Consider the following 24,851-nt stretch of genomic DNA (forward strand, 5'->3'; position numbering starts at 1 on the left):
GCACAACAGCCCTTCGTTTCCACGGCAGACCCTAGGGTTATCACACTGTTTCTATTGCCAGCAATGTCGGTGTCTTTTTAAAGGCTCAGTATTCAAAGCCAAAAATAATCACTGGGTAATTACCTGTTCCGATATAAGCCATTTTCAAATTGGCCTCCAACTTTGAAATTGTAGCTTTTATTATTGTTCCTCTTTCTTTCCCGTTAAGAGTCAGTGTTTCTTTGGCTTCCAAGGTCTCTTGCAAATGCGTGCTTCACGTGAAGCCTGAGTTAAGATGTAACCTTTTCTGATTTGGCAAAATTTTCTAGTGCAGCTGGTAGCTATTTCCATTTACTTTGCAGCACTGCTTAAAAGTCTTTCCTGTGTGCACATTTCAGCAGCCAGCACTCTTTAGCACGATATTATGTAAGCGCTTAGGAGCTTATTTGCAAATTGGTGGGATTTGGAATGTGGGAATGTCTTTATCTTGGAGTTTCTCTAAGCTTTCTGGTGAATATGTGTGGTGGGCCTTCTTGTCAGCTAGCCCCAGAGGACGAGTGCATGTTACAGCTCTCACCCTTGTCCTTAGCTCAAGCTGTGGATCACTGGTGTGTTGACAGTAGAGGACCCAAGCTTCAAAATGATGTTTGCAGAGATGGCATCTCTCCATGGGAAATTAAGCAGTTTGGGGTGGGGCAGTGGGGAAATCTGCGTTTCTCCATAACATGGAACTTGCTTCCTTCTGGTTGATGCTCAAAAAACTGAGAAACGTGTTTTGGTTCAAAAGGGATTTTAATCATAAATGCTGCAGTTCAAGAAAAGAAGCAGAACTTCCAGACTTTCTCCCCCATGTGGGTGCCAAGAGGTGACCTGCCCAGCTATAATTTGAAAAGAACCTACAGAAGACAGATGACTGCATGTTTTTTTTTCCTCCTCCCCTGAATGCTATTGCAAGTGTTGGCTTTACTGACTTGAAGCCTGTCAGCCCAGACTATGATGTAATTATCTGCCAGCACGCTCAACGCATGCAGTTGCACACCAGGACGGTTGTTTTCCTTATTGCCTGTTGCATTTTGAAATGGCACGACTGTGTGAAGCAGCCTTAGCTGCCGGAGCTCTGAAATTCTTTATGGTACAGAAACCACTGCAGAGAAACTGCCTTTCAACCCTGCCCTCGGGTGTAAATGATCAGAGCAGCAGTTGTCTGCAGTTCTCGTGGTGCCAGGTTGCTTGTCCCACAAACCTGTCCCTGAGCGGTTGTGTATCTTTGCAGGCAGGTGCTAATCTCTCTGCCTGCGTGTACCTGGTCCCGTTGAGTTCTGTGGGTCTCCTTCCATGAGGGCAAAGCAGGGGGCAAGGGCAAGCACGAGATTTGGCTTTGGTGGCTTCCTGCAGGTTCCTGCCAAGATATTCCTAATTATTTTTGTTTTTTCTTTAACAAAAAAACTTGAGGCCGGGAGCCCGTGAATGAAGGAGCAGAGCCACGGACTTACCCTTAGCTTTGAAAACTGAGAGGGGTTGTCACTGCTTGTAAATCCAACAGAAAAAGATAAGAATCCTGGATTTGGACTCAGGTTTTCAATCTGTGTGTCTGTCACGCAGAAATGTCGTCTTTGTTCTTTGCATTACCTGTGCAGAAACATCCCTGCAGCAAGCACAGAGGTCTTGGACAAGAGGGATGTGCTGCCTTGTGTGGCAAAGGCGTTCTTTGCAGTGTGCCCCTTGGGTCGGCAGAGCTGGGATTGACCCGAGTCTCTCATACATCATCATCTCCAGTTGCACGTCTCCAGGCTGCCTTAGTTTTGTGCAGAAGCACAAAACTTCTGAATTTCTTTGAATGCGTGCTAAATACTTGCTTTATTTGGAAGATTTTTGTTTCTGAGAAAACCTTGATAGTGAATCTCTTCCCTTTGAAAACATTTTACATCTGTCTTTTTATAGACTGGGAGCGTGCAGAGCCTTACCCCTTGGTTATACAAGAGCGGTGTTGTTCAGAAAGGCTTTCACTACAGGCATAAGTGAGGCTTTTATTTGGTATTTTCCCTGTTTGTCATACAGAGCCAGTTCTGTCAGCTTTCTGCGCTCTGAACCTGTGACAGCTGACGGTCTGGCTGAGAGCTCAGTTTTGTTTTTTGGTCTTTTTTTGTTTGTTTTTTGGGTTTTTGTGTTTTTTTGGTGTTTTTTTTTTTGCTTAAGCTGCAACCTTGCTCCCTTTGCTGGCACCCAAGGGTGCAGGTGGCACCACTTGAACGCTGGCCAGAGACCGACCTCCTTGGGCTTTCCCACCTTTCCTCTGTGTGCTCGGAAGGACAGATGAGCCTTTCTGTCACAGATTCCTGAGAAGCAACTAAATGATGCTTAACACGTGACAAATAGCCATAGTGTGCATCCCCAGGCAGCCTAAATGTGTTCGGATGGAGGAGCGCGCTGCTGGCGGGGCTACAGCCAACAGATGTGACTTGGAGTGCGAGCGCTCGCTTGTAGGTTTAGCCAGATGACACTTGTAGACACGGTGTAGTCAGTGAAGACAAGCGGACAGCGGGATCTAGCAGGCTGGCCGGTTTGTGTGGATCACGGCACTGGAGGTGCGCGATACCCTAGAGGAGGCTGGTTTTCCTTTGCTGTGGGTAACAAGCTTCCCAGTATTTCTAGAGGAGAGGTAACGTAGCACCCTACAGAAGGCAGAAATGCCAGCTCAGGGTAATGATCAAGGGCAAGTTGAATGGTTTTCAGTCTATTCCTCCTTCTCCAATGAGTAACGGCTGCAATTCTTAATGGAATTGTAACTAGTAAGAGGAGCTGGCAAGAGGTATGTAAAAATATGGCAAAACATCTGTTAAAATAAGGGAGAATTAAATATTCATGCTGAAAACATTTTTTTTTTTCCTTATGCATGTGCAGGAAAGTGAGCCAAGTTCTTTTTAATAAGCTTATTGTAGGCTTCACTGCTGATTAATCATAATGGGGTATTTGACCAGAATGGCAATTTTTCTGCTATGTGTGGCTACTTGATGTCTATCAGTATGAATTTAGCTCATACAAACGAGCGTGGGAGGTGAAATTTTGCACAAGGTATTCTGGACACCTGAATTTCAGCTGAGTTACATAGCATCAAGATGGATCTTTTCCTTTGTCCTTGAGGCTCCACTCCGTGAGTAGTCCCAATTCTAGGGTTTTTAAACCTGCTTTAAGAAGTATTTAATGAGAGGTTTGACCCTCACCACGTGAATACTTCTGCTTTAGCCCCTGTCCCTTATTAACTACTGAAATTTAAATGCTTACGTGCTGTGTTGACACAGTTACCCGCACTCTTCAGTCATCAGTTGGTTTCAGGAAAGGTTTTAGATATGTCCTTTTTACTCTAGAAACGTCTGCTCAGATAAACAAGTTTTGGAGGAGTGGGTGGGCCCAGTGAAATGCCCTGTGAGACAGGAAAGGAGTATCCCTGGTGCTGTTTGTTGGTTTGGGCTGGGAGGGGGTGTCTGCTGCTGGCTCTGGTTGCAGATCAGCGTTCTTCCCCCAGGTGCCCTGTGCTGCTGGCAGTCCTGGCTTATCCTCCACTCTCTGCAGAAGAGGAGAGAGAGAAGAGGTGGTGGGTGTGGGTCCTTGGCAGCAGAGCAAGCGAGGAGAAGTTGTTGAGCAGCAGGACTAGGTGTGAGCGCTGAGAAAAAGCAGCTCTGCTCCTCCCTGCTACTGGATGGAGGAGAAACTCCCCCGTGCTGCGGAACGCGCTGCGCCGATTCCTGCGCGGGCTGAGCTGTGTGCGCAGGGTGGTGGTACTGGCGGCCTCCGCATCAGTACCGAGCGCGATGCTGCCTTTGCGTGGGGTCAGTCTTTTTTTTACACCTCTGCCAAAGAGAAGGCATCATTCTTTCTTTGCAAATTTACAAGACCGTTTACCCCGCGCAATAATTCAGCATACCGGTACTGGCTGCAGCCGAGAGGCAAATGTGTCTTCAGAGGAGTTTTATTTGTTTGAAGAGCAGCAACACCAAGCGGCCTCTGCAGCGTTGTCTTACCCGTAAGGGAAAGGGAGACAGAAATTCCGTGCCCGGCACAGCTAAGTAAACACACAGGTATAGCTGGGGGAGGAAGCGCAGGCCGGGAAAGCACGCCTGTGCCACCCGGGAAAGCACGCCTGTGCCACCCGGGCACGCGCTGGACACTCACCTCTGACAAAAAGGGAATTTTTGTTGCTTATTAACGAGCCATTGTCCTGTTGGAGTTCTCCAAAGCTTTTCAATAGCACTTCAAGAATGACTTTTGCCTTTTTATTTCCCTCAAGTACTCGCGGACTTGCATGGTTTTACTCACCCCAGAGGATGCTTATCGGGGCTAAGGAGGCAGATGTTTTGCAGTGCAATTTCAAAACAAAGCGTGTCCACACCCTTGCCATGTTTCTGGAGCTAGCTATCAAAAATGTGTGGCCCTGATAACCATTCCTGCTCGAAACATAATTGGCTTCAAAAATAGGGGGTTTAAGCAAAACTCTATTTTTCTCACTGTGTTCTAACGTGTGACCTGCGGACTGGGCTGCTCTGCAGGGTGCCAAAGCAGCGCTGCGAGCTGGAGGTGTGTTTCAGGCTATCGCAGCGTTTGAAGAACTGCAAGTGGGAAAGAATGGTGAAGGCTTGAGATCAGACTGCTGAAGCTGGCAGTTTCTCACACCTGGGAGCATGAACTCAGGCTCAAACCATTGACATCCTTGTTGAAACACACAAGTTCACCTGCTTTAACAGGGCCACTATTACTACTGTGGGAGGACTTCTTTATTTTTGTGGCACAAAATGCTTGAAGTGTTTTCAATCAGCATAACTCTCTCTATCCCAGGCCCATAAATTCTGAGAAGATAACTGTACGCCCAGCTGTGTCAGGGTGTTGATAACAACTGTAAGAGAAAACCTTTATTTCTAATAATAACTTATATTTCTGCCAAGAGGGCACACTGAGATAAAGTAATTGCAGACAGGTGCAAACACATATTGATGTGTGCTGATGATTTGAGTTTACATCTTGAGCTGGGAAGATGGAACAGGGGAACTACTCATCTACTAACTTGAATTAGTTGCTGTATTTTTAATTGAGGGTGCAATATAGTGTGTTGATGCTTGGGAGCAACAAAGCCAACGAGCCACAGGGATCCCAACTAAATGAATGTCAGTAGTAGCTAGTGCTGTTTCTGTCTGGGCTTTGAGTTTGATTCAGAGGGGTATTATTTTACAAATATTTGAGATCTTGAAAGTTAAACTAAAATTGTTTGATTTTGATCTCTTAAGGAGCCACTGTTAAATGTTGTTCTACTATTTCTATGGTGTTTACAAAGTCATGTCCGTATTTAAAGCATACCAATTCCATTTTTTCCCCCTTTGTCTCTCTACTTGTGCTATATAAGAAACAATTCCATTTCACAGAAACTCCATTAGGAAAATTAAAGTCCAGTGCCTTCCTTTTGATTACTCAAAGTCTTCTGTTGCTGGTGCAGGGTTTCCTTCAATCTTTAATACGTGGTTAATCAATAGGCAGAAATCTTTCTGGGTGACTAATCTATACCTGCTTTTTTGGTAATTTGCCCTCCCACTCGCAGCACAGTTGACTTGGCAGGATTTTTACAACTTTGTCTTTCTTTCTCAGTTGACATCCGAAGAAAAGAACTCTGCTGTGTGCTCTGTTGAATTGTCTTTCTTTTTGCTATTCCTCCGCGGTACATGAGTGAGTAATGTTCTTACTGTGTGCGGTGCCTGGCTGGTGGACTTTTTTGGCTTTGAGATGTTGCATTTTGATTGTTCAGTGTGTTACCAACTTACGATGGATTTTTGCCCTCTGTTCCCCTTTTTAACTTGCAAGTTTCTCAGGAATCTTTTTTCTTTCTAATAGCCTGCTCTAACTAAAAACCCATTTTCCTCCCTCGTATCTTCATTTATATTTTTTTTCATAACTCTATTCCCTCTTAAAATGCTTTCTGCCTATACTGTTTGGCTTAACGGCTATATTGCCAAGTATAAATGCAGCATGCCAACTTAGTCTTTGGTAGCGGTGGTGGTGCAGATGCAAAGTCTGTGCAAACTGACTGATGGTAAATCTCAGAAATCAGTTTTGTGCATGTGTTAGAAATGAAGGGATCTGAAGGAAAAGGTCAATTTTCTCACTGGATTGCCCCAAAGCTGTGCTGCTCGACCTACGCGTGGGGATTGAACTTGCTTGCTTGTCCCGTGGTATATAAATCCATAGTTAATTCTGCTGATGCTAAATGGCATTACCTCCTTCTGATGTTCGTGCGATCAGAGGAAAGGCTCTTGCTTTCATTCCCAGAGGAAGCGATTTGGTTTTCCAGTCTCCCAAGCTGCTAGCATCTGCCGTTTGGGGCTGCCTCGGGGAGCTGTCGGCTCTGTAGGCTCCTGCTTTGCCTTTTCTGCAGCCTGTTTGGCTTACTCTGACTACGATAGGAAACAGTAATTTCTTCTTGTGAGGAACGGGCAACTTAAGAATATGAAACATTCATCTAAAGGCTGCAGTGTGCAGCTGGGCTTCAGCTCTGGAAAGGGTTGATAGTGCACTTCTTACACACACAAACCCACACACACCCACGTGCTTTTTAGCTTAGACACCTTCTTAAGACTTGTTAATGAATCTTGCTTACTCAGCGAGCATCCTTACTAGCTGATGCAACACCATAGCAAACTTGCTGCCATCCCGTCAGGACTGGAACTGGACAAAGTAGAGAACTGGGCAGCGAACGAAGCAGCATTGGTGAGATCAGTCCTGAGCCCGAACCAAGCTGACTTCCCCTGAGACCTGGGAAGCGTCTGGCAGGTTTTCCCTAGGCTGGCTGGGGAAGGGGATGCCTCCAAGAGGCAACCTCGTGTGGGAGCACAGGTATGGATTCAAAACACACATTTCCCGGCTGGAGCTTGTTAAAAGCCCTTCCTGAGAGCCCTTCAGGAGCTGTAGGATATAAAATACCGTTGTATTGGGCTACATGTTCTTAACATTGTTTATCCTTGGGCTTGTTTATGTGCCTGCATATGGGTAATGTGGATACCTCTACTGGATTTGGGGCAGGAGGACATCTGATGCCATAAAATCCTGAATCTAACTGCATCATGATTAATACAGAATGTGTTTTGTCCTGTCACGCTGCAGCCTGAGCTCTACACATGCATGAAATTAATTGCAATGGGCCCTGGAACTGCAACATAGATGAAGTTTCTCTTCGTTTATTTCTTGTTGTGTTGCTGTTTGCTTCATAACTGATAGTCTTTGCCATTGGGACCACTTCTAAAGCACAGCTTGTGATTGTGTGCCCGCATGCCTGGAGAGTCACGAGAAACAGGTCCTGTAGTGGCAAAACACCTCTCTTGGCTTCCCTCCAGTAGATCTTTGCTAGGGGGATGGCAGCCGGGTGTTCTAGAGAAGTCCAGAGGCCAGGCTGCAGCCTTCGTCTCTTCCTGCAAAGGGCAGATAGGTGCTGCGTGCCCTGTTGGAGGAGTCTGTTCTGCAGTTGATCACTTTCTGTGTATGTGCCTTGGAACTGTTTTGTTCGTACAGATAACGCGAGGGACATTAACTATCCCAGCTTTTCCTGTTCTTGCACTGCTGCATTTCTTACTTATTTAAATTATTGAGCATCGCTGCCTTCTCACCATCTCAACCATGACTTTGCTTGCAGGTGAAGCAGCTTTTCTCTTTGAAATTAAAATTAAACTTCTGCTAGAGAATTCCCTTGGTAGCAGGACCCAAAATACAGTTTGGTGTCGTGAGTGTTTTTATGTTCTAGGTCTGCGTGCAGTCAAACTGCAGCTGCCTAACGTTCGTGTGCAGGGAGACAGTGTAGCATGCAGAAGATACCTTCTTGAGTTCCTGCTTCGATGAGTGGAGCTGTGGTGAAGCAGAGGCTTAAGAGCTGGGTTTATTTGCCACTGCAAAGGCATGTAGTGTGCTGGACTTGAATGTTTGATGTGGGTTCATGAGAACTTCCACTAGCATATGTGTCTTTAGCTGATACGCTTATTAAAAAAAAAAAAAGAGGCCAAACCGACCCCTGCAGAGAAGGTATTCCTGGTTACTAACACAGAACCACGGATTGCGCTGGACCTTCGCTAACTTTTTCCTTTGCTCCTAGTTGAACGTGAATTTCCCCTCCACTTAGAGTGACCGCTGTTCATTATCTCTTATTCCCACAGGTTAGTACAAGATGCAACACAAAACAGAAACAGAATGAACTGCTAGGCCTCGAAACGGGCTGAGGCATCTGGGGTTTGTTGCCTTTGGTATCTCCTTTCCCGTTCATCCCAGCACCTTCTTGTTCTTGTTGAACTTCTCGGCCTCACTCGAAAGGGAATAAAAGTTCCTTCTAATCCTGCGCTAAGGGGCTCAGTGGCTGCCCGTGCCAGCGCTGGCAGGTCAGCACCAGCAGGGAAGGAAGCCGGGAAGGCGATCGCGTGAGACAAGTAACAGCATAAGACAAAGAACCACTGACAGTCTAAAGCTTTGCATAAAACTGGTCGAACCCCAGGGGACGGGAGGGAAAACTGACGTGTAGGGTGAAACCCACGGTGTTTAGTCTCGTAATTTCTGGATGTTTAAAAAAGTGTGGCTGAGCTCAATAGGCAACTTCCTAGTACCTGAGCGAGGGGCAGTTCCACTGCGTTAAATGGAAATCTGCAGGAATGAAAAAGGAGGAAACCAGAAAGGTAAGGGTGAAGAACGGGGACTTCAAGGAGCAAGACACTAGGAAATGGGGTCGTAAAAGGAGTGATTACTGTACGTATAGGGGTTGGAAGAGAGAGGGTGATGCAAATGTCTTGAAGAGCTGGGCAGTGGCAGAGGGGCCGCCTCTAAGTCTGCGTTGAAACGAGGGTCTTGGCCCGAGTCTCTAGAAGGGGACCACGTTCGCGGTGTACGTACAACACGTACAAACCTGTCTCGGAGCAGGAGCCAAACCCAGTCTGAAACCGCCCACCTCGGAGGCAATCCGTAACTTCTCCCACAGTTGCCCTGTGCCTCGCTGTCGGGATTAAGTGATTGGAAACGCTGTTGGAGTCGGCTGCACCCCGGCAGACACCGGTTACCTCGTTGCTTCCCTCAGGGAAAAGGAACTGAGCATGTTCCCTGTCATCTTGTCCCTAAGTCTCTCTCCTGTGTTGCGTTGTTTTCCCAGTGTACTATAATCACTTCCATCCTTCTTAGCTCCCTTTTGATGACATTAACACATCTTTTTTTTGTTGTTGCCAAGCCCCTGCTCCCGGCCTCTCTGTTCATCCAAGGAAAAAGCCCCTCTTTGTGCTGCCGAGGAGGATGCCTCTGCGCTTGGGGTGCATTTTCTTTGGCGAATCCGACTTTAAAATTGGATATTCCTCATAGGGGTGGGAAGGTTTGATGTACGTTCAAGGCTGCAGTTCAGCAGGTTTTTCCTTCCAGCTGACCTTCTTCAGGCCTTTAATGTTAAAGCAGCTGCCCCTTGGGTTGGTTTCTAGGCTCCCTTCCCCTCCTGGTGGCTTGTGAAGTTTTTCACGGGGAGTAGAATTTGTCCTGCTTTGAATAAGCAGTTCCAAAGCTGCTAGGCTATTTTATTATTTATATGGAGCAATAAAAAAAGATGGATTTTATTACCGTATATGTAACAGTGCAATTTAAGCTTTTCTTTGGCTTTCTCAGCATGTGAGTCTTTTTTACAGCAGTGTTCCGGAGCCTGTGCTTTTGTGCAGTTATAAGCACGTTTACTTTGGATAATAAATAATAACACCAGCCTTTGAACTCAAAACGTAAAATACAGATGTAAAAAATTTTGTAAATATATAGCTGTGGCAGGGCCACAGCTCATTCTAATGTTAGGTTATAAACGCAGCTGTTTGAACAGTTTGTCCGTGTGGAGGAAATTTTGTCAGCGCTGTTCTGTCAAATGCGATTACTTCCAGGAAATCCTGGAAATGTTCTTTATCTTCTGTGAAGAAACCCTTGTGAAAGCTAAAAAATTAAGGTCATTATTGAAAACCTGGTTACTATGATTGTGAAATCGCTCATCCCCCAGATCGATAATGGAGATGAACGTTTTGCCCAGGCTATCTAAATTTCTTTGTGTGAAGGATAATGGGAATGGGAACCACAGGAGTTGTACTGCTGAGAATGACATGTCTGATTTGAAACCTGATAGTTGAAATAATTAATTGGTAACTAGACAGCTGTTTAACCCAAGGGCAAGTTCTGACGTCTGGCACTGTGGTGTCTCAGTGATTTCTGTTTCTGCTTAAGCTCTTACGCGCTGTAACCATTCCATTCTTGGGCAAATGAGTAGGTGTTGTGTACCTAGCGCTAGCATCCTGAGCTTCTGGTCACCTCTTCTGCTTCTTGTCATGATACAAAGACTAACAAATACAAAGAGTTCCCCCTTCACCTTCCTGTGCTGGGGAGGAACTGAAGGTTTTATTTATTTAATTTGCCTTTCAGTGGGTCACGTTAAGCTTTTGTGCTTTGGGTAGGAGGGAAGGGCCTGTGTGCTGTGTTGCAGTGGCTCCTCGGGGAGAGCAGCGTGCAGCGGGCGAGGGTGTCCTCGGTTGTCTCAGATGACCGTGACCAGCTGCCCCCCATATGTCTAAGTGAAGTGTTGCTCGCACAGAAAATTGTCAGGCTCAGAAGAGATCTGCACACGCTGGACTATGAGCCAGTGAACTGGGCACCTGATTAATGTTGTCTCTTTTTTTTTTTTTTTTTTTCCCCCCTTGCTTTTTTTTCTCTGTTGCTTTCCTTCCTCCTTTTCCTGCTTAACCCAGAAAAACTGATTGAGGGACTCAAATCTCCTGAGACTGCGCTTCTGCTCCCTGATATCCTGCCTCTCGCTGACCCCTTTGGTAGCACGTCAGATGCTGTGAATGGTAAAAAAAAAAACACCAACTTAGGGTGCCTCTTCCCCTCTGTCTCACATGGCATGTCTTGTCCCGCATGATACCTCTGCGTGTTTAATCCCTCCAGGCTCTCAAAACAGCCACTGATACTGGTGAAACACAATGTGATAGGAGGTTGTGGATTACGCTGAGGCAGACCTGCCTGTTCTCCGTGGGACTAGTGTCTGATCAGCGAAGACTCTGTATTTGCATTTAAAAATCTGGGCTCGCTGATTAGGCATGATAACGTGGCGTGGTTGCGCCTTGTGTGTTCTTCTGGGCTTGGCAGAAGAAAGCTAATAGTTGACTGAAGGAGAAGGTGCAAAAAATCCCTCCATTTCTGTGAAAGGCTTCGCTGTCAGCGCGACCCAGGCACTGAGCCTGTCTGCCCATCGACCCTCGGCAGGATGGGGAGGACGGCGTTGCCCGTGACCTGGGGCATATGCTGAGAATAAACATGGTAGGCTGCCGTGAGCCCAGATGCAACAGGCTCCGGGCGGTATAAAGATCTTCAGAGTGTTGCAGAACTGTTTGGTCTACTTGCCAAATGTATTAAAGACTAATAATTGCAGGCTGCAGTTGGTTGCAATCCGCTGCTTTTGTGGGTTTGGGCCGCAGCCAGGGTCCCCCAGCTAGCTGGTTGCAACCTTGTGGCTTTGAATAGAGAGGTAGGAAATGAGGGAACCTTAGTAGCAAGACTTTTTCTCCCTTTTGCAGTTTTCGGCAGTTGTCTGAATGCTCTTAGATAATGATCCCACAAGTCGCAGGCACAGACACACGCTGCTGTGCAAACAGAAACGTTCAATAATCCCTCAAAGCTGACCGGTTAGATCGCCGCTGGTCCTGGCGTTTGACGCGAGTGCGTTGCTGCTGTTTAACTTCTTGGTCATCGCCTTGATGTTGGTCCTTGAGGGAGAGACCCAGACCAGCGTTACACCTGGCTGGTGTGACCGTGCCAGTTACCTTCCATGCCTCTCCCCCTCCCAGTTATGGCTTCTATAAAACCAAATCTTTCTTTCCAGCCTTTGTAAAAATCTCCTTTTTGTATCCATGAATGGACGCCAGGATCGGACGATACTGGGGGCTGGCGTTTTCAATAGGGCGTTGAGTTCCAAAACGTGATCACCCCTCCGTAGGGTCCGCAGTCTTTGCTCCACTGGGCGCTCCAAATGGGAAAAAAGGTCCCACGTCTTGGCTTTTTACAGGCTGAAGTGGGAACGTGCGAAGGGCTCTGCAGTAGGTATTTTAATGATTTGTTGCTTCTAATGCAAGGGGACTCCTTAAAGGTCAGTGTGTTCCTTTTGCTGGAAGAGGATCTTGCAAAAACTTGCAGTTGTTTGCCCAGCCCCAGGCCATCTGCTTAGCTGCAGGGCGGGCGTTATTACCTTCCCACCCTCTGGATATTTCAAATTGGGCTTGCCCAAATTAAAATAAATAAAACCAACCCGACAGAAAAGCCTCAAACACAACAAACACTAATGTGTTACGGTCTTCCCTCGCGGAAGTCTGACTTCAGCCCCTCGTTGCTGCCAGTATTAAAGGGTCTGTCACGCAGCAGACACGCGTTAAAGGGTCACTAAAGGATTCAGACAGCTGCCGCCTTCGTTCCTACTTACCCTGTGTCTTGCAAACTAACCTCTGGCTTCTTCTCTGCTCTGGTGTTTTGCACATTTGGAAAGGAAAACCTGACGTAGCTGTTGAGAGTCTCATACCGGGCCTCGAGGCTCCGTTGCCCCAACGCCTTGTGTCACAGACCGAGTCGGTTGCCTCCAACAGAACAGGTTGGTGCGGCAGGAGGGTGCTGGGGGCAGGGGCGCGTCGTACCGGCGCGGGCTGTGTAAGTCCGAAAGCGCTGTCTGCTTCAGCATGAGCATCTGCTTTTCCCACCAGTGTAAACTGGGCTTGCTTGTGTGTCTTGTGAGTGCGTGCTGCATGGTTCCTTGAAGGTCAGTGTTGCTTGTCTCCTGGCAAAGAAGGGTACAGTGTTCCTTCAGCCCACCCTTACAGATCCGTAGGGGCCGGAGTATCGCTCCGATGAAGTGCTTCTGGAATCTGGAGCAGTCACTGGCTTGCCAGTTCCGTTGGGGCACGGCAGTAAACAATTCCTGTCCCTTTCTGACTGCAAAGGCCTTGGTCTGGCCACTTCTGCAGCAGATGGACTGGTCCTCTTTTCAGAGGTCTCTTGTGGAACAGGCAGAGACTCCCTGGAAGTCTCTCCCCGCACTCCCCTTCTCTGCCCCTGCTTTAACCTGTCACTTGTGTGGGTTTTTGTGGTGTTGCTCAGCGTTGGAGGGCAGTTAGTCCCCGAGGATGCTAAACGTGTTGCTGAAGGTGTTGGGCATCCCTCTGCCCTCGCTGCAGAGCAGTACGGAATGTTTTCCATCACCAAACCCGGTAGGTTTTGTGCTGGCTTTGCACCAGAGCTGTGTCTGTACACCGAGCGGACGGGAACAGGAATGTGAGAATGTGAGTTAACAGTGTTTGTGTCCTGTTTAATGCTTCCTCGCGCCTTTGGATGCTAACCTGGACTCAGACTCTCTCACTGGGGAAGACTCTCTGCTTGACTGTTCCCTGCTCTCTAATCCTGCCGCTGACCTCTTGGATGAGTTTGCTCCCGTAGCTTTCGCAGCTCAACCTCACAAAGGTAAATGTCCCTTTGCCTCTAACACCCCATCCGTCCTGGAACGTGGTCTGTAGCTGTCGTGAAGCGAAGGTGATACCAGTTAACACAAGCAGATGCTCTGACCTGTCTGCTGGAGGTGGTTGGTTGGGGTTTTTTTTGTTGTTGTTTTTGTTCCCCACCCCCCAAGTCATTGTTTTGGGTTTTTCTTCCAAGCTGGTGAAACTTGGAATCTACATTGAAGTACTAAGGTAAAAATATATAGATAAAAGCATTCGGCTTGACTGTAAAGACAAGGTTTGTCAAGACGGGTGGCATCTTCCATGAAGCAGGGGCACAGCAGAAGGGAGAGGGCTTTTGTGTGCAACCCTTCCGCAGGTTTGTAAGTGAACGCGCTCCAGTTCTGCTTTTTGCACGTGGGATTTAAGACCTGATTTTATGCTGCATTATTGACTCCGGAAGGGAGCCTGATAATTGTCCAGACTGGTGTCACAGGCTTTGGAAACAAAAAGAATTTCATTTTTTTTTTGGTTTGTTAGAGTTAGCGTCCAAGGCATGTGACAGCTCTTTCAGATCTAGAGAATGTTTTACTCTTCAGAGGTTATCAGGAGAAGGTTCTTGAGTCAAACTGCAGTGTCACAACAAATAGGAATGAAAGTCTAAGTGCAATATCCAACTGGAAAATGGAACAGTTTCATAGTAACACAAAAAAAGCGGAGCTGAAGAAAAGCAGAGCGTGTGTGGTAATTCCTCCGAGCTGCAGATCAGCCCTGGCAGTACATCAGTAGTGGAGCTTGAGCGGAATTGTGGAAACACTCTTTGGGGACCGGAGTTCTGTTCTCTTTCCGTTGAGTAGAGCACCCTGGGGAGCTGGCTCCTAACGGAGGTGGCTCCCCGCCCCCCCACCCCTCCCCCTGCCAGGGTGCAGAGCATCCCACTGAAACCCGGGCCCTCTCCGTGCGGTGTGGCTGGAGCAGCGGCACCGCGGTAGTTTGAAGAGCTGTGGGCTGAGTGCAACTTGCACGGTGTGGGCTGACGTGGTTGTGACTGGCAGCAATGTCCCCTGGCAGCAATGTCCCCTGGCAGCAGTGCCAGGTGTTAGCGGGTGACGCGCACGAGCAAAGGTTGCAGTGAGTATCGGGTAGCGCCCGCCCACCCAGGTGGGAGCGAAGACCAGAACTTCTGCGCTATTTGCCGCTGTGAAAAGCGAGGCCCAGGGCACAAACCCGAACTACTGGGTGCCCCTTGACGGTGGGTTTTGCTTAGCTTATTTGGTAAGTATCCCTATAGCAACAGAAAACGATCTGTCCTCAGAGGCATCGCAGTAAAAACAGTCTGGAATCAATTTTTACACTTGATGGCACCTCAAAATGAGTTTGTGTTTTTCATAGAGCTTTTGGGTTTAAACAAGCGGTTGTTCTAATTGCTTGTTGCTATAGTACAGTTCCATGCCACTTTATTTTGAGTAAATGGCTTGAAATGTGTGTCGAGCAGTTATTACTCCATGTCTGGAACATAGCAAAGCCAAAACATTATCGGTGTGACTTAATGAGAAAATGAATTAACAGACTCCTGCATGACTTCTCCCAGGCTGCCCTGCTGTTCCCTCTGGGATGAGAAAGGCTCGCATTTGATGAGGAAAGTGAGACTTCTGTTAGCAGCAGGGAGGAGAAAAATATTAAAATCTTCCCAAACTCATTTATGGCTTGTTTTCAGACACTGCTTTTACAGCTCTGGGTGCGGTCACTAACTGTACATCTGTCTCAATCTTTTTTTTTTTTTTGTTTATCCTGGCTTTGGTGATGTAAAGCACCTTTGGGGCAGATGCTGCTGTCCGTGGGTATAATCAGCCTGTTGGAACTGCAGCGCCGCAAGTTAGCGGTTGGACCAAGGGAATGAAAAAGCAGCCATGGTCTGAGCATGGATTGATGCTCCAGCCATGCCATAGCATCCTTTCCCTTGTCCTTTGCTGTTTTCTGGCCTCTGAATTTTTGCTCAGCCTTCAAATTGGCATTTGCTGAATACAGCACCAAGCTGCACGTGTGCGAGAGGGGAGAATTTTTCTGCTTGTGGTGATAGATAGTCACCGAGGTGAGCTCAAAAGCTTTGGAAGGAGTTTTGCCTGAATAGGGAGACTTGCCAGCCTTTCCCTCCTCTTAGGAAAGGTAGTCCACAATTGGGCAGTGCTCCTTCAGGAGCGTCTTGTCCAGCAGACTTCAGAGCCATGAGCAATTGCACATGTAACTGAAGTGAAATGGAAATAGGATGCTTGCAAAGGCTCCCAGGTAGGTTGAGAAGAGCCACAAATAGGTAACTCCAGATGCAGAATGATGACGAGATGAGACTTTCCATTAAGGCAAAACACCTCTGTGTCTTTGCTTTGCAGGCTGGTCTCTGATAAAATTTGTGGGTGTGTTTTTCTGGGTCTGATTCTCCAGAGGACACTGTATTTCCACAAGTGGTTTCTTGCATCATCTCACCCCAAACGTGTTAGCTTATTTGTCATCTTTAGGTAAAGTGCTTTTGTTCTTGATAGGAGTCAAACAGGAACGTTCCTGTTCCTTGGAAACCATTGACTTGTACGTGTCCTTGCTGGCTTTCAGAAATGTGGCCTAGCTTTTGGACCATATTTCTGGTCCAGCTTTTGGACCAGCTTTTAGAAGGTATTTTAGGTGTCTGAAGTAACAAGTAGTGATGCACAGCGAGTATGAAAGTCTAAAGGGACATAATTGCCTGATAAGGCAGATAAATGTCTCCTCTACTGGGGAGATCGTTGAAAGTGCCTCCCACCAAGTGTCTAACTGTGGCTGACGTGGTTTGAAATCAGTGGATTCTGTGCCAGAACTGCTCTAGGGACCTTTAAAAAAAAAATCATCTCTCTCAGTATCTAGTTATGTCTTCAGGCATCAAAACACCTTGGAAATCTGACTTCATACTGCACTTTTTCCTCTATTGCTCTGGGTGAAAGCTCAGGGGTTTTGTCTCACGTAGATGACTGGAATTTCTTCTGTGATTTTTTTTTTTTTTTTTTTTCCCCCAGCCCTTTTCTTCTCCCTGTGCATGAGAGCTGGTAGCGGGAGAGCCAGATTGCGCTCTTAAACTGTACTAATATCTGACAGCCACTGGACGATGGCGAGGAATACCTCTGGTCCTCGGGAGCTTAAGCTGCAGGCTTTTACCACAGCTTTGAACTATGCCAGTTGTTAAGCCTTCAGATCGGCTGAATTTTATTTTGGTTCTCATGACTTGGCTTGCTTTTTGGTTTGTTTTGGTTTTTTTTTTCCTCTCCACTTCTGTGTTTAATTGGCTCTCTTACTTACCTTCTTTTACCAAAGACTTATCAACTTTATTTCACCTTTGAAATGAAACTCCTGTTTCTAAACCCTGTCTCAGAAAACATAAAGATGTTCTAACACTTTTTAGCAATTCTAACCAGCCTTCTCTGCTATCTTTGCTTCTTTACCTCTGTTTCTCCTTTATGCTGCAGAAGATACTAACCTGATATCAGGCTTTGATGCGCCTGAGGGCTCTGAAAAAGTGACAGAAGATGAGTTTGACCCAATTCCAGTGTTGATATCCAAAAATTCACAAGGTAAGCCAGGATGTGGGGGTGAAAAAGGGAAGGAAAAAAAGAAAACAATTAACATAAATTAGTTCTGGGGCAATGGTGCTGCAGCACACGTGAACTAGTTCAAATTGTAAACTGTAAGGTGCTATCACCGTAGTATTTAGTGAGCTTAGTTGTTCTCTGACTTGCATTGGCCTTGAAATTTCTCTAGATTCTCTGTTTGTGAGAAGATTGCATGTCCAAAAAGATAATAGAGGCGTGCAAGTATCTTTAGGTCCCGTGAAGTAATTCCTACCAGCCTGCCAGGCAGGGCGCACACATACCTCTGCGTTCCCCGATGGTCCTATTTACTGTTCAAGCCAGTGAAAGAAGGTCCTTCGACTTTTAAGTTAACCTGGCGTGAGGCACAAGAAAGGGAGACTATGATCATCCTTTATAACTCTGAAACTCCTGCTAAAAGAGAGTTTTTTCACTTCTGACTGATGTCTTTCAAAGGTGCTTGTGGGAACTGAGTGTGAGAAGTTTGGTGGACCGGTACCCACGCCCTTTGAAGGGCTTTGAGCAGTCAGAGTCCTTAGGACAGAAACTGGAAAGTGTTTTGTTTTTACAGCGTGCCCATCACCTAGATCACATCAACGTGATCTTTGCAAACAGTTTCAGCCTTGTTTGGGCTCAGTATAAGAAGCAGCATTTCATTAAGAGACATATAATAGTGCTGCGTTTTGTAAGTCTTGCAGGGACAGAAGTAGGCAGCCTTTTGCAGTCTGGTCAGTCAAGTAGGTCTTCCCTCTGCAGTCACGCTGTTGAAAAGTTTTAGTTACAGCTTTTCATATGCTAGCGTAGGTTTAAAGGCATATTCCAGGGCTCCCTTTTGTGTGGTTTTTTTTTCTTTTTGGTTTGGTTTTTCTTATTTCCCTAACTCCCACTTTTGTTTATGGCAGGAATGTGCTGTATGCCTGCTCTGCATCTAATGCTAGCTTTCAAAGACTGATGCTCATTAGTAAAAGTTCTGAGACCTTAGAAAATCTGCTCCTGCTGAAAATGAGAGAAGATTTCTAGCCAAGCTGGGCCAAGATAGCCTACCTTGAGTAAAGAGGAGCATCTTCCCTTCAGTGTCAAAGTACCAGTTCTAGGAAGCCACGTGGTAGCTCCATTCTCCTTGAAGTAGCTGGCAGCTCAGAGGTGCTCTTAAAACAGCAACTAATTTTCAAGATTTAAAACTTAGAATAGTTCTTTTTATAGATTGTGGGGGCTCTTGTAATTGCTTTATAGTGCCTTTAGTAAGGACAGAATTCTGCAGCTTGGTTGTAAACCTTGGGGAAAAGAAATGGTTTGTAGAGGTTTGTTGGCTGCGGTGATGTTTTCCCGTGCAAGCCTAGCGAGCTGGGGTTGGGGGGGTGGGGAGAGGGTGGAAGAGCAAGCAGGGGGTGTTGTTGCTATCGTGATGCAAGTAATGAGAAGAGCTTGAGCAAACTTTCTGTTTTGCTTTTGAATTTTTCTTTTCTTTCTTGCTTGATCTTGAACATCTGAAACTGTCGTGTGTGTGTGTCCTGTTCAATACTGAATTCCTATCTCTCACACTTTCAGGTGGGCATTCTAGAAACAACAGTGGAAGCTCTGAGTCCAGTCTTCCCAACATAGCCAGGTCTTTACTGCTGGTGGATCAGCTCATAGACCTGTAGCAGTGACACAGTAGCAGACGCAGTTTCTGTAACGTACCTAATCCTCCGTTTTCATTTCCAGAAGAGTTACCTTCAGTTGTGGTTCTTTTGGGCTTTTTTTTTTTTTTTCCTCCCCTTTAAAAGAAAAACAAAGCTGCCAACAGGAGACAGTCGCCCACCTTTCTCCCCATCTTCCCATGCCCTGGGAAAGATTCTGTCTCAGTTCTCCAGGTAGTCCTCTCTACAGCTGGTAAAAAACAAAACAAAACAAAAACAAACAAACAAAAAAAAACCTGTCATGGTTCCGTCTGCACCGTCCTTAGCCACCCCGCTGAGATGTACACATGGCACCGTGGAAAGCCTAACTGTAAATGAATTAGATAATTGTAGCTGATGTATGATCCCTGCGTACAACAGACTCCTTTCGCCTTAGAGTAGTGCGTGAACAACTGTGTTTCAATCTTTGCGTTTGTGTTTTTGGGTTTGGTTTTTGTTTTCTTCCCGTTTTCTGATGACTGGGCAGGAGGAAGGGGCCAGGTGAGCTCGGTAGGGACGTCCCTCTCCTGCAGATCGCGGGGTAGGGGAGCTGATGTTTCCAAATTGCTAGTATATGCTTCAGAGGAGGAGAAAGCATCGAATTCCTCCGAAGCTGTCTGGCCTAGTACCTCTGGTGATGGTGCATATGAAGAGAGTTTTCCGGACTGCCCCCAGCTAATGGTTTGCTGTTTAACAATCCTGCTTGTGAATGAACTGCGCTTCTTTGGGGGAGGGGAGAAAAAAAGAAAAAAAAAAAACACCTAACAAAAAAACCCCCAGATTGTTAAAGCTGCAAAAATGACCCTAAGTGAAATATAACAAGGTTTTGAACCAAATACATGTGAGTATGGCTGTGACGAGCATTTTGTCAAACTTTTTTGGATGAAAAGGGCATTGCAGCAGCAGCAGATGTATTTTCTGTGACGACTTTTCTGTGTTTGACTGGAGAGAAAAAAAAAAAAAGAAAATCCCCCCAACCTACTGTAAATTGTGTATGAAACAAATTGTTCTACGGTTGTCTGTCTTATTTTTAATCATGGTTTTAGTCAAGCATCTGGTATCTGTTCTGGGTTCCCCGTTTTCTCTTGTAACTGCATATAGTGCAAACCAGTAAGTATGGAACCATTTGTTTCAGTAGACAAAGATTATTGTGGACTTTACTCCACTTGTTCTTTGTGGAACAAGCATGCACTCGGTTCAGACGGTTTGAAATAAGTGCTGCTACAACTTGATGGGTTTTACCTTTTCTTTTTCCCTTCACATGCTTAGTTGTTTATCCAACTAGCTGGTTACGCTAAACTTGTTTTCATTGGCTTATGGTCATGAAGTCCAGAATTTCTATCTTGTATTTGAAAGCTCTTTCTGAACAGAAGGACTCTTCCTCTGTAGTGGAATAATTAATAGCTTACTGCTAACCTTGTGTATGTGTATGTAGCTGTATTAGTAAAAGTGCAGTTTCCCACGTGCGAAAGTATGAACGACTGAAATATGTATGTACCGACCTCTCGCTGAGAAGGAAAGAAATCAAAGTTTGTGACGACTCCTTTCCTATCTCCAGTCTCTCTGCTGTTCCCCTCCCGACACTTAGTTTAACAAATTCTGTAAATAGAACTACCATCGATTGTGTCTGCTCTACATTACTCTTCTTTTAAAACCTACACTTAATAATAAAAGTATTGCTTAAGTGTGTTGTATCATTACATGTGTATACTGCACTTTCCAAGAGAAGCTTTACATGAGAACTATGGAAATGACCTTAGTAAAATTGTGGATAGAACTTTATTATTTTTTTGTTTTATATTCCTAAAGCACAGGCAAGCTGGACTGGAAAACATGAAGACGCTATAGATAGAAAGTTATTGTATAGTCAGATACTGAGATTATATGAAAAGAGAATGGATTTTAAAAAGTAACCATCTACTGTATATTAGAAACAAAGATTTCTGTGAATTAAAGTACTTTTAAAGAATGTTTAAGATTTTAAATCTAATGGCGCTTGTTCAAGGGTTCTGGAAAAAATTATAAATGCACTGGGTTGTTAATAATGCTATTAAATAAGCAGATGTGAATGTTTATTTTATTGCTTTTTCAAGTAGCTATTCATGGATCTGGGTGGGAAATACGATACAATGGAAGCGTACATTTTTAGACACGTCTATTATCTAGACCGCCTTCATCAGAAAATACTCGCCACTTACTTGCGGAATGAATGGAAAATGTGAGGGAGATGAAATGAGTGGGTAATTTGGGATTAATCTCCAAAAAATGTGACTGTCCTATGGGCGTTACGTTCGTGTTGGTATGCTGCTTGGGCGTTGAAGGGTTTGTGTGAAAGCTGCTGCTCTGAAGGAGGAAATGGAACTTCCAGCCAGTGTCTTCACGGGAGGTGTGTGGTACCCAGTGTTTCCCAAACGGCCTAAGAATGGTTCTCTCTATGGCTCGGGCTGGAGCCTTGTCTGAAGCCGTGGGAGAGGCTTCTGTCCCCTTTCAAGGGTTGTAGGGTCAGGTGGTGTTATGTAGCAGTAAAACCTGCAGTCAGCAACATCACAGCGGGGTCATTCCCCTCTCCGCCCCCTGTGTCATGTCAGGGTGACAGAGGAGACTTTCTGCCCTAGGAGGCTGAAGCTTGTAGTAGCGTTCTTGGCTTTTGCTTATTTTGATAGATACTACAAATGCAACCCCAGTGCGCAGAGCAGTTTTCTTTCAAGTCATGGTTGTGCTTTGGGTGCCAGGATAGACTCTGGTTTGGGGCACCAAGGTGTTCAAAGGAATGGCTGGAAGTCAGATGTGGGTTCTGGTTTACTCAGGGGGCTTGGTTTTTCCACCTGCCCCCTGCTTTGAGAGTCTCCCCAGTTCGCAGTTTACCGGGATGAGCACAAGCATCACACCCACAATTCAGAGACCAGCAAATTTATGTGATTTCTGGCAATATCCACCGCGTTGGGAGCATCTGTCCCAAAACTAGGAGGTGCAGCTTCCTGAATTTGGGCTGTCCGAGTCCTTGGAGGGTTCCCTGGGGCTCGGCCGAGTATGAAGGACTTGCACAGTGCCTGCAGCCCCAGCCAACCTGCTGGAGAAGTCTGAGATGGGTGGAAGAATCTTGGCACTGGTGGCGTTGTGGCGGACCACCTGCGTCCTCTAAGAGCCTGTTCATCGCAAGCTTGAGTGAATCTCTGTATAGAGCAAAATTATTTATAGAGGGAGCTTCTTGTAAATGAATGATGATGGCATTCTTCAGCTTGAAGGTTTGCAGGATATTGCCCCTAGTGACTTTCTGAAACCACCTTATTTAAAAATTTATTCTAAAAAATCTGTTATTACAATGAAAGTTCAGCTGCGATTCGGAACAAAGACAGAGTTCAGCAAGTTTTGGGCTATCCATGCAAACATGATGTGGAGCGTGGGGGTCTCTGACTACAGAAAGCATCACCAAGCACACAGCGTGCTGCAGTAGCACCTGAAGCGTGTGCATGCCTGCCTGGAGTAAGTGACTGTCTTTAGCCAGTGCATTTACTAGTCCAGGAGCTCTCATGGGAGTCAGAGTTGGGGAGTAGCTGGCACAGATGTGGGGGAAGCGTGAATGTGACATGACGGAGTGCTCTGAGCGAGGCTTAGCAGTTAACTCGGTTACCGGTAGTTGGGTGAGGCTAGCTCCTGTGACTTCTCTTTGAGGCGTGTGGGTGCTGCACATTGAAACTGCATCACTCCGGCAGGAAACGTAGACTGGGGGGGATGGATGGAAAAAAGGGAATTTCTTTGTATTTATTTTTCGTTCCTGTGTAGTCCGTTTCCGTAACTGACAGAAGCTGTGCTCTGGGGACAGGCATGCCTATGCACAGGAGTGCTGGCTCTGTGCACAGCATCAGATCTGCTTGTTCTGTGGGAGGAAAGGTGGGTTGCTTGGCAGGGGCTGTTTTAAGGACATTACTGATGTGTGAGACTTGTTCTCCTGCCCTGCGCAGGAGGGAGTTTAACTCCTAGAAACTTGCCTTGTGCTTTTTTTGAGATGGTCACAGGCTGCGTTGTAAAAGTGACTTGCATACGTAACGCTTCCCTGTGCACAGGGCAAATGAGGGGAAACCGAACGATGCAGTTAGGCTCCAGCTGGTCAGTCTGTTCATAAACTGCTGGAATGCGGTGCGTGGGGTTGGTGTGTTTAACACCTGCCCTGTCTCACTTTGCAGGGTGCAAACGACTGTACAAAGTGTGCCAAAACTTGAGCGTTAAATTCCTTGTCTTCTGGAGCCGAAGAACCCTAGATCTGCTCCCAGATCTGCTGCTGTGCAGTGGCTTTGGGTAGAAATGCTGAATTCTGCTGTCCCGGTTGTTGTCCAGTGACACAGTAATGGTCATGCTGACCTTCGGCGTTCTGCTTTGATACCTCCTCGCTGAAAGCGCTGTATGAGGGTAGTTCTGTATTTTTTAATTACACTGCTTCTAGGAACGGGAATACAAGGAAAACCGCTACTGTTTCAAGAGCGAAGGAATGAGAAATCTCTTGTCCCTTTTTAAATGCCGAACTTGCTTCTTAGTAATTATGCTTTTACCTGCCAGTTACCACGTGTTGAGACCTTCCTGACTTTGGCTTGATGAAATCAGGATTGTTCCTCGGTGGAAGAGTAGCTGTAGACTCTAGGAATGCCTCAGTCTCCCCTGACTTGCTTGTTCTGGGCTCTGCTCCAGAAATGAGATCATCATCCTGGTGACCGCCTCCTTGCAGACCCTTGTCATAGGGAAAGTGAATCTTTTACAGCCTTCGTGTCAGTTATTTCCGTGCTTTGCCACTTCAGTACACAATTTTCCTTTAAAAGGTGAGGGGATTCAATGTGTCAGTGCTGTAACTCGGGCAGATGGTCTTTTTTTCAGGTTGCTTCATGCAGGGTGTATTCCTGGGGTACCAGGTGATAAGTGGTTTTATGACTAAGGTTCTCCCTGCAGAAAAGGAGCCTGCATACAGTTTATGATTTTTTTAGTATGTATATCTGACCCTGGAATAAAAAAAATATACACAAATGTTGTACAGGGATAGGGAGAAGCCTCATCTATAAACTCAAGCTTCTGTAAAGATTTAATGCTGTAAAGCTTGCAGCTGTTAGGAGTGTGCATGTGTTAAAGCCTCAGTGTTAATTGAAAACTTAATGGATGCTTCCTCATGAAGTAACACACAGATCTCGGGAGTCCAGAGGAGGAGGGGACAAAAGAGGCAGCTGCCTGTTGGTGGTGTCCGTCTTGGCATAGGCAGATGTTAGGAAATGCTGCCTCTGCAGAAGAGTCTTCTCTTTTTGCACGAGGGGTTGTGGGTGCTTTGTGTGTTGATTCAAGCAAACCATCTGCCTGCATCTTTTCAGGCCTCTTGCATAGCGGTGCCCTTGGTGTGAATGGGAGCAGAGTGATCGCAGGGAAGGGGCAGGGCTTCGAACAAAAAGGCACTGTCTTAGTTTCATGAGATTTGTCCTTTACCCTCCTGCTGTTGCCAGCTCGTGGAGTGACCCTTTTTCTCCTTTACTGTAACACAGAACAAAACTGCCATGCCTTTTCATGTGGAGCTGTCCCTTGAGTGCTTTGGTCTCGCTGGTCTCTGATCTCAGACCTGCCGAAGCATCCGTCGGCACTGGCAGACTTAAATTCTCTGTCGTGCTAAAAGTTACGCAGCATGTGCCTCTGAAACGTTCATCTGCAAAGCCTGTAGCTGTGGCTGCTGATGGGCGCACAGTGACCTTGTCTCGTTAGCTCTAACCTGACCTTTCCGCAAAGCGGGGTGGGGTTTTGTGCTTTGATTGCCCATGTCAGTGTCTAAACGTAGCTCGGACCTCTTAACATACGAGATTAACAGCTGTGAGAGGAGCTGTCTAAGCCACGGTCTAGTTAAACGTGCACCCAGGTGTTAGCTACAGTAAAATGCTGGCATGATGTTGTATTTCTTGTCGTGATGCTGCCATAGCTCCTTCTGGGACTGTCCCTTCGCTTTCGGTCAAAGGAAACAAACTGAGGCAGCCCAAGAATGCGGGAAAGAAAAGGTGCCTGGGATCAGTTTCTGCGGGATGGTGTCTGGAAAACAGGTCTTCGTCCTTCAGCATCAGAAAAATAGAACATGGGAGTGTAGATAGTGC

General features: G+C 46.2%; 1 protein-coding gene across 25 annotated transcripts in view; it reads left to right on the top strand.

Annotated features, from left to right (window-relative positions):
- AAK1 (AP2 associated kinase 1) overlaps nucleotides 1-24,851 on the top strand; it is an 86,491-nt gene that overhangs the window by 53,208 nt on the left and 8,432 nt on the right. For 2 of the 25 annotated variants that reach the window (XM_080370101.1, XM_080370105.1), the window contains 2 exons: nucleotides 16,964-17,068; nucleotides 18,632-19,709. The exons of 3 other annotated variants lie outside the window; for them this stretch is intronic. In XM_080370101.1, the coding sequence (XP_080226227.1) occupies nucleotides 16,964-17,068; nucleotides 18,632-18,726 (200 nt within the window). In that variant the 3' untranslated portion in view covers nucleotides 18,727-19,709. 20 more of the 25 variants (XM_080370116.1, XM_080370095.1, XM_080370115.1 and 17 more) reach the window with 16 other exon arrangements.

The sequence above is a fragment of the Falco punctatus genome, assembly GCF_963210335.1.
Source record: "Falco punctatus genome assembly, chromosome: 20".
NCBI lineage: Eukaryota > Metazoa > Chordata > Aves > Falconiformes > Falconidae > Falco > Falco punctatus.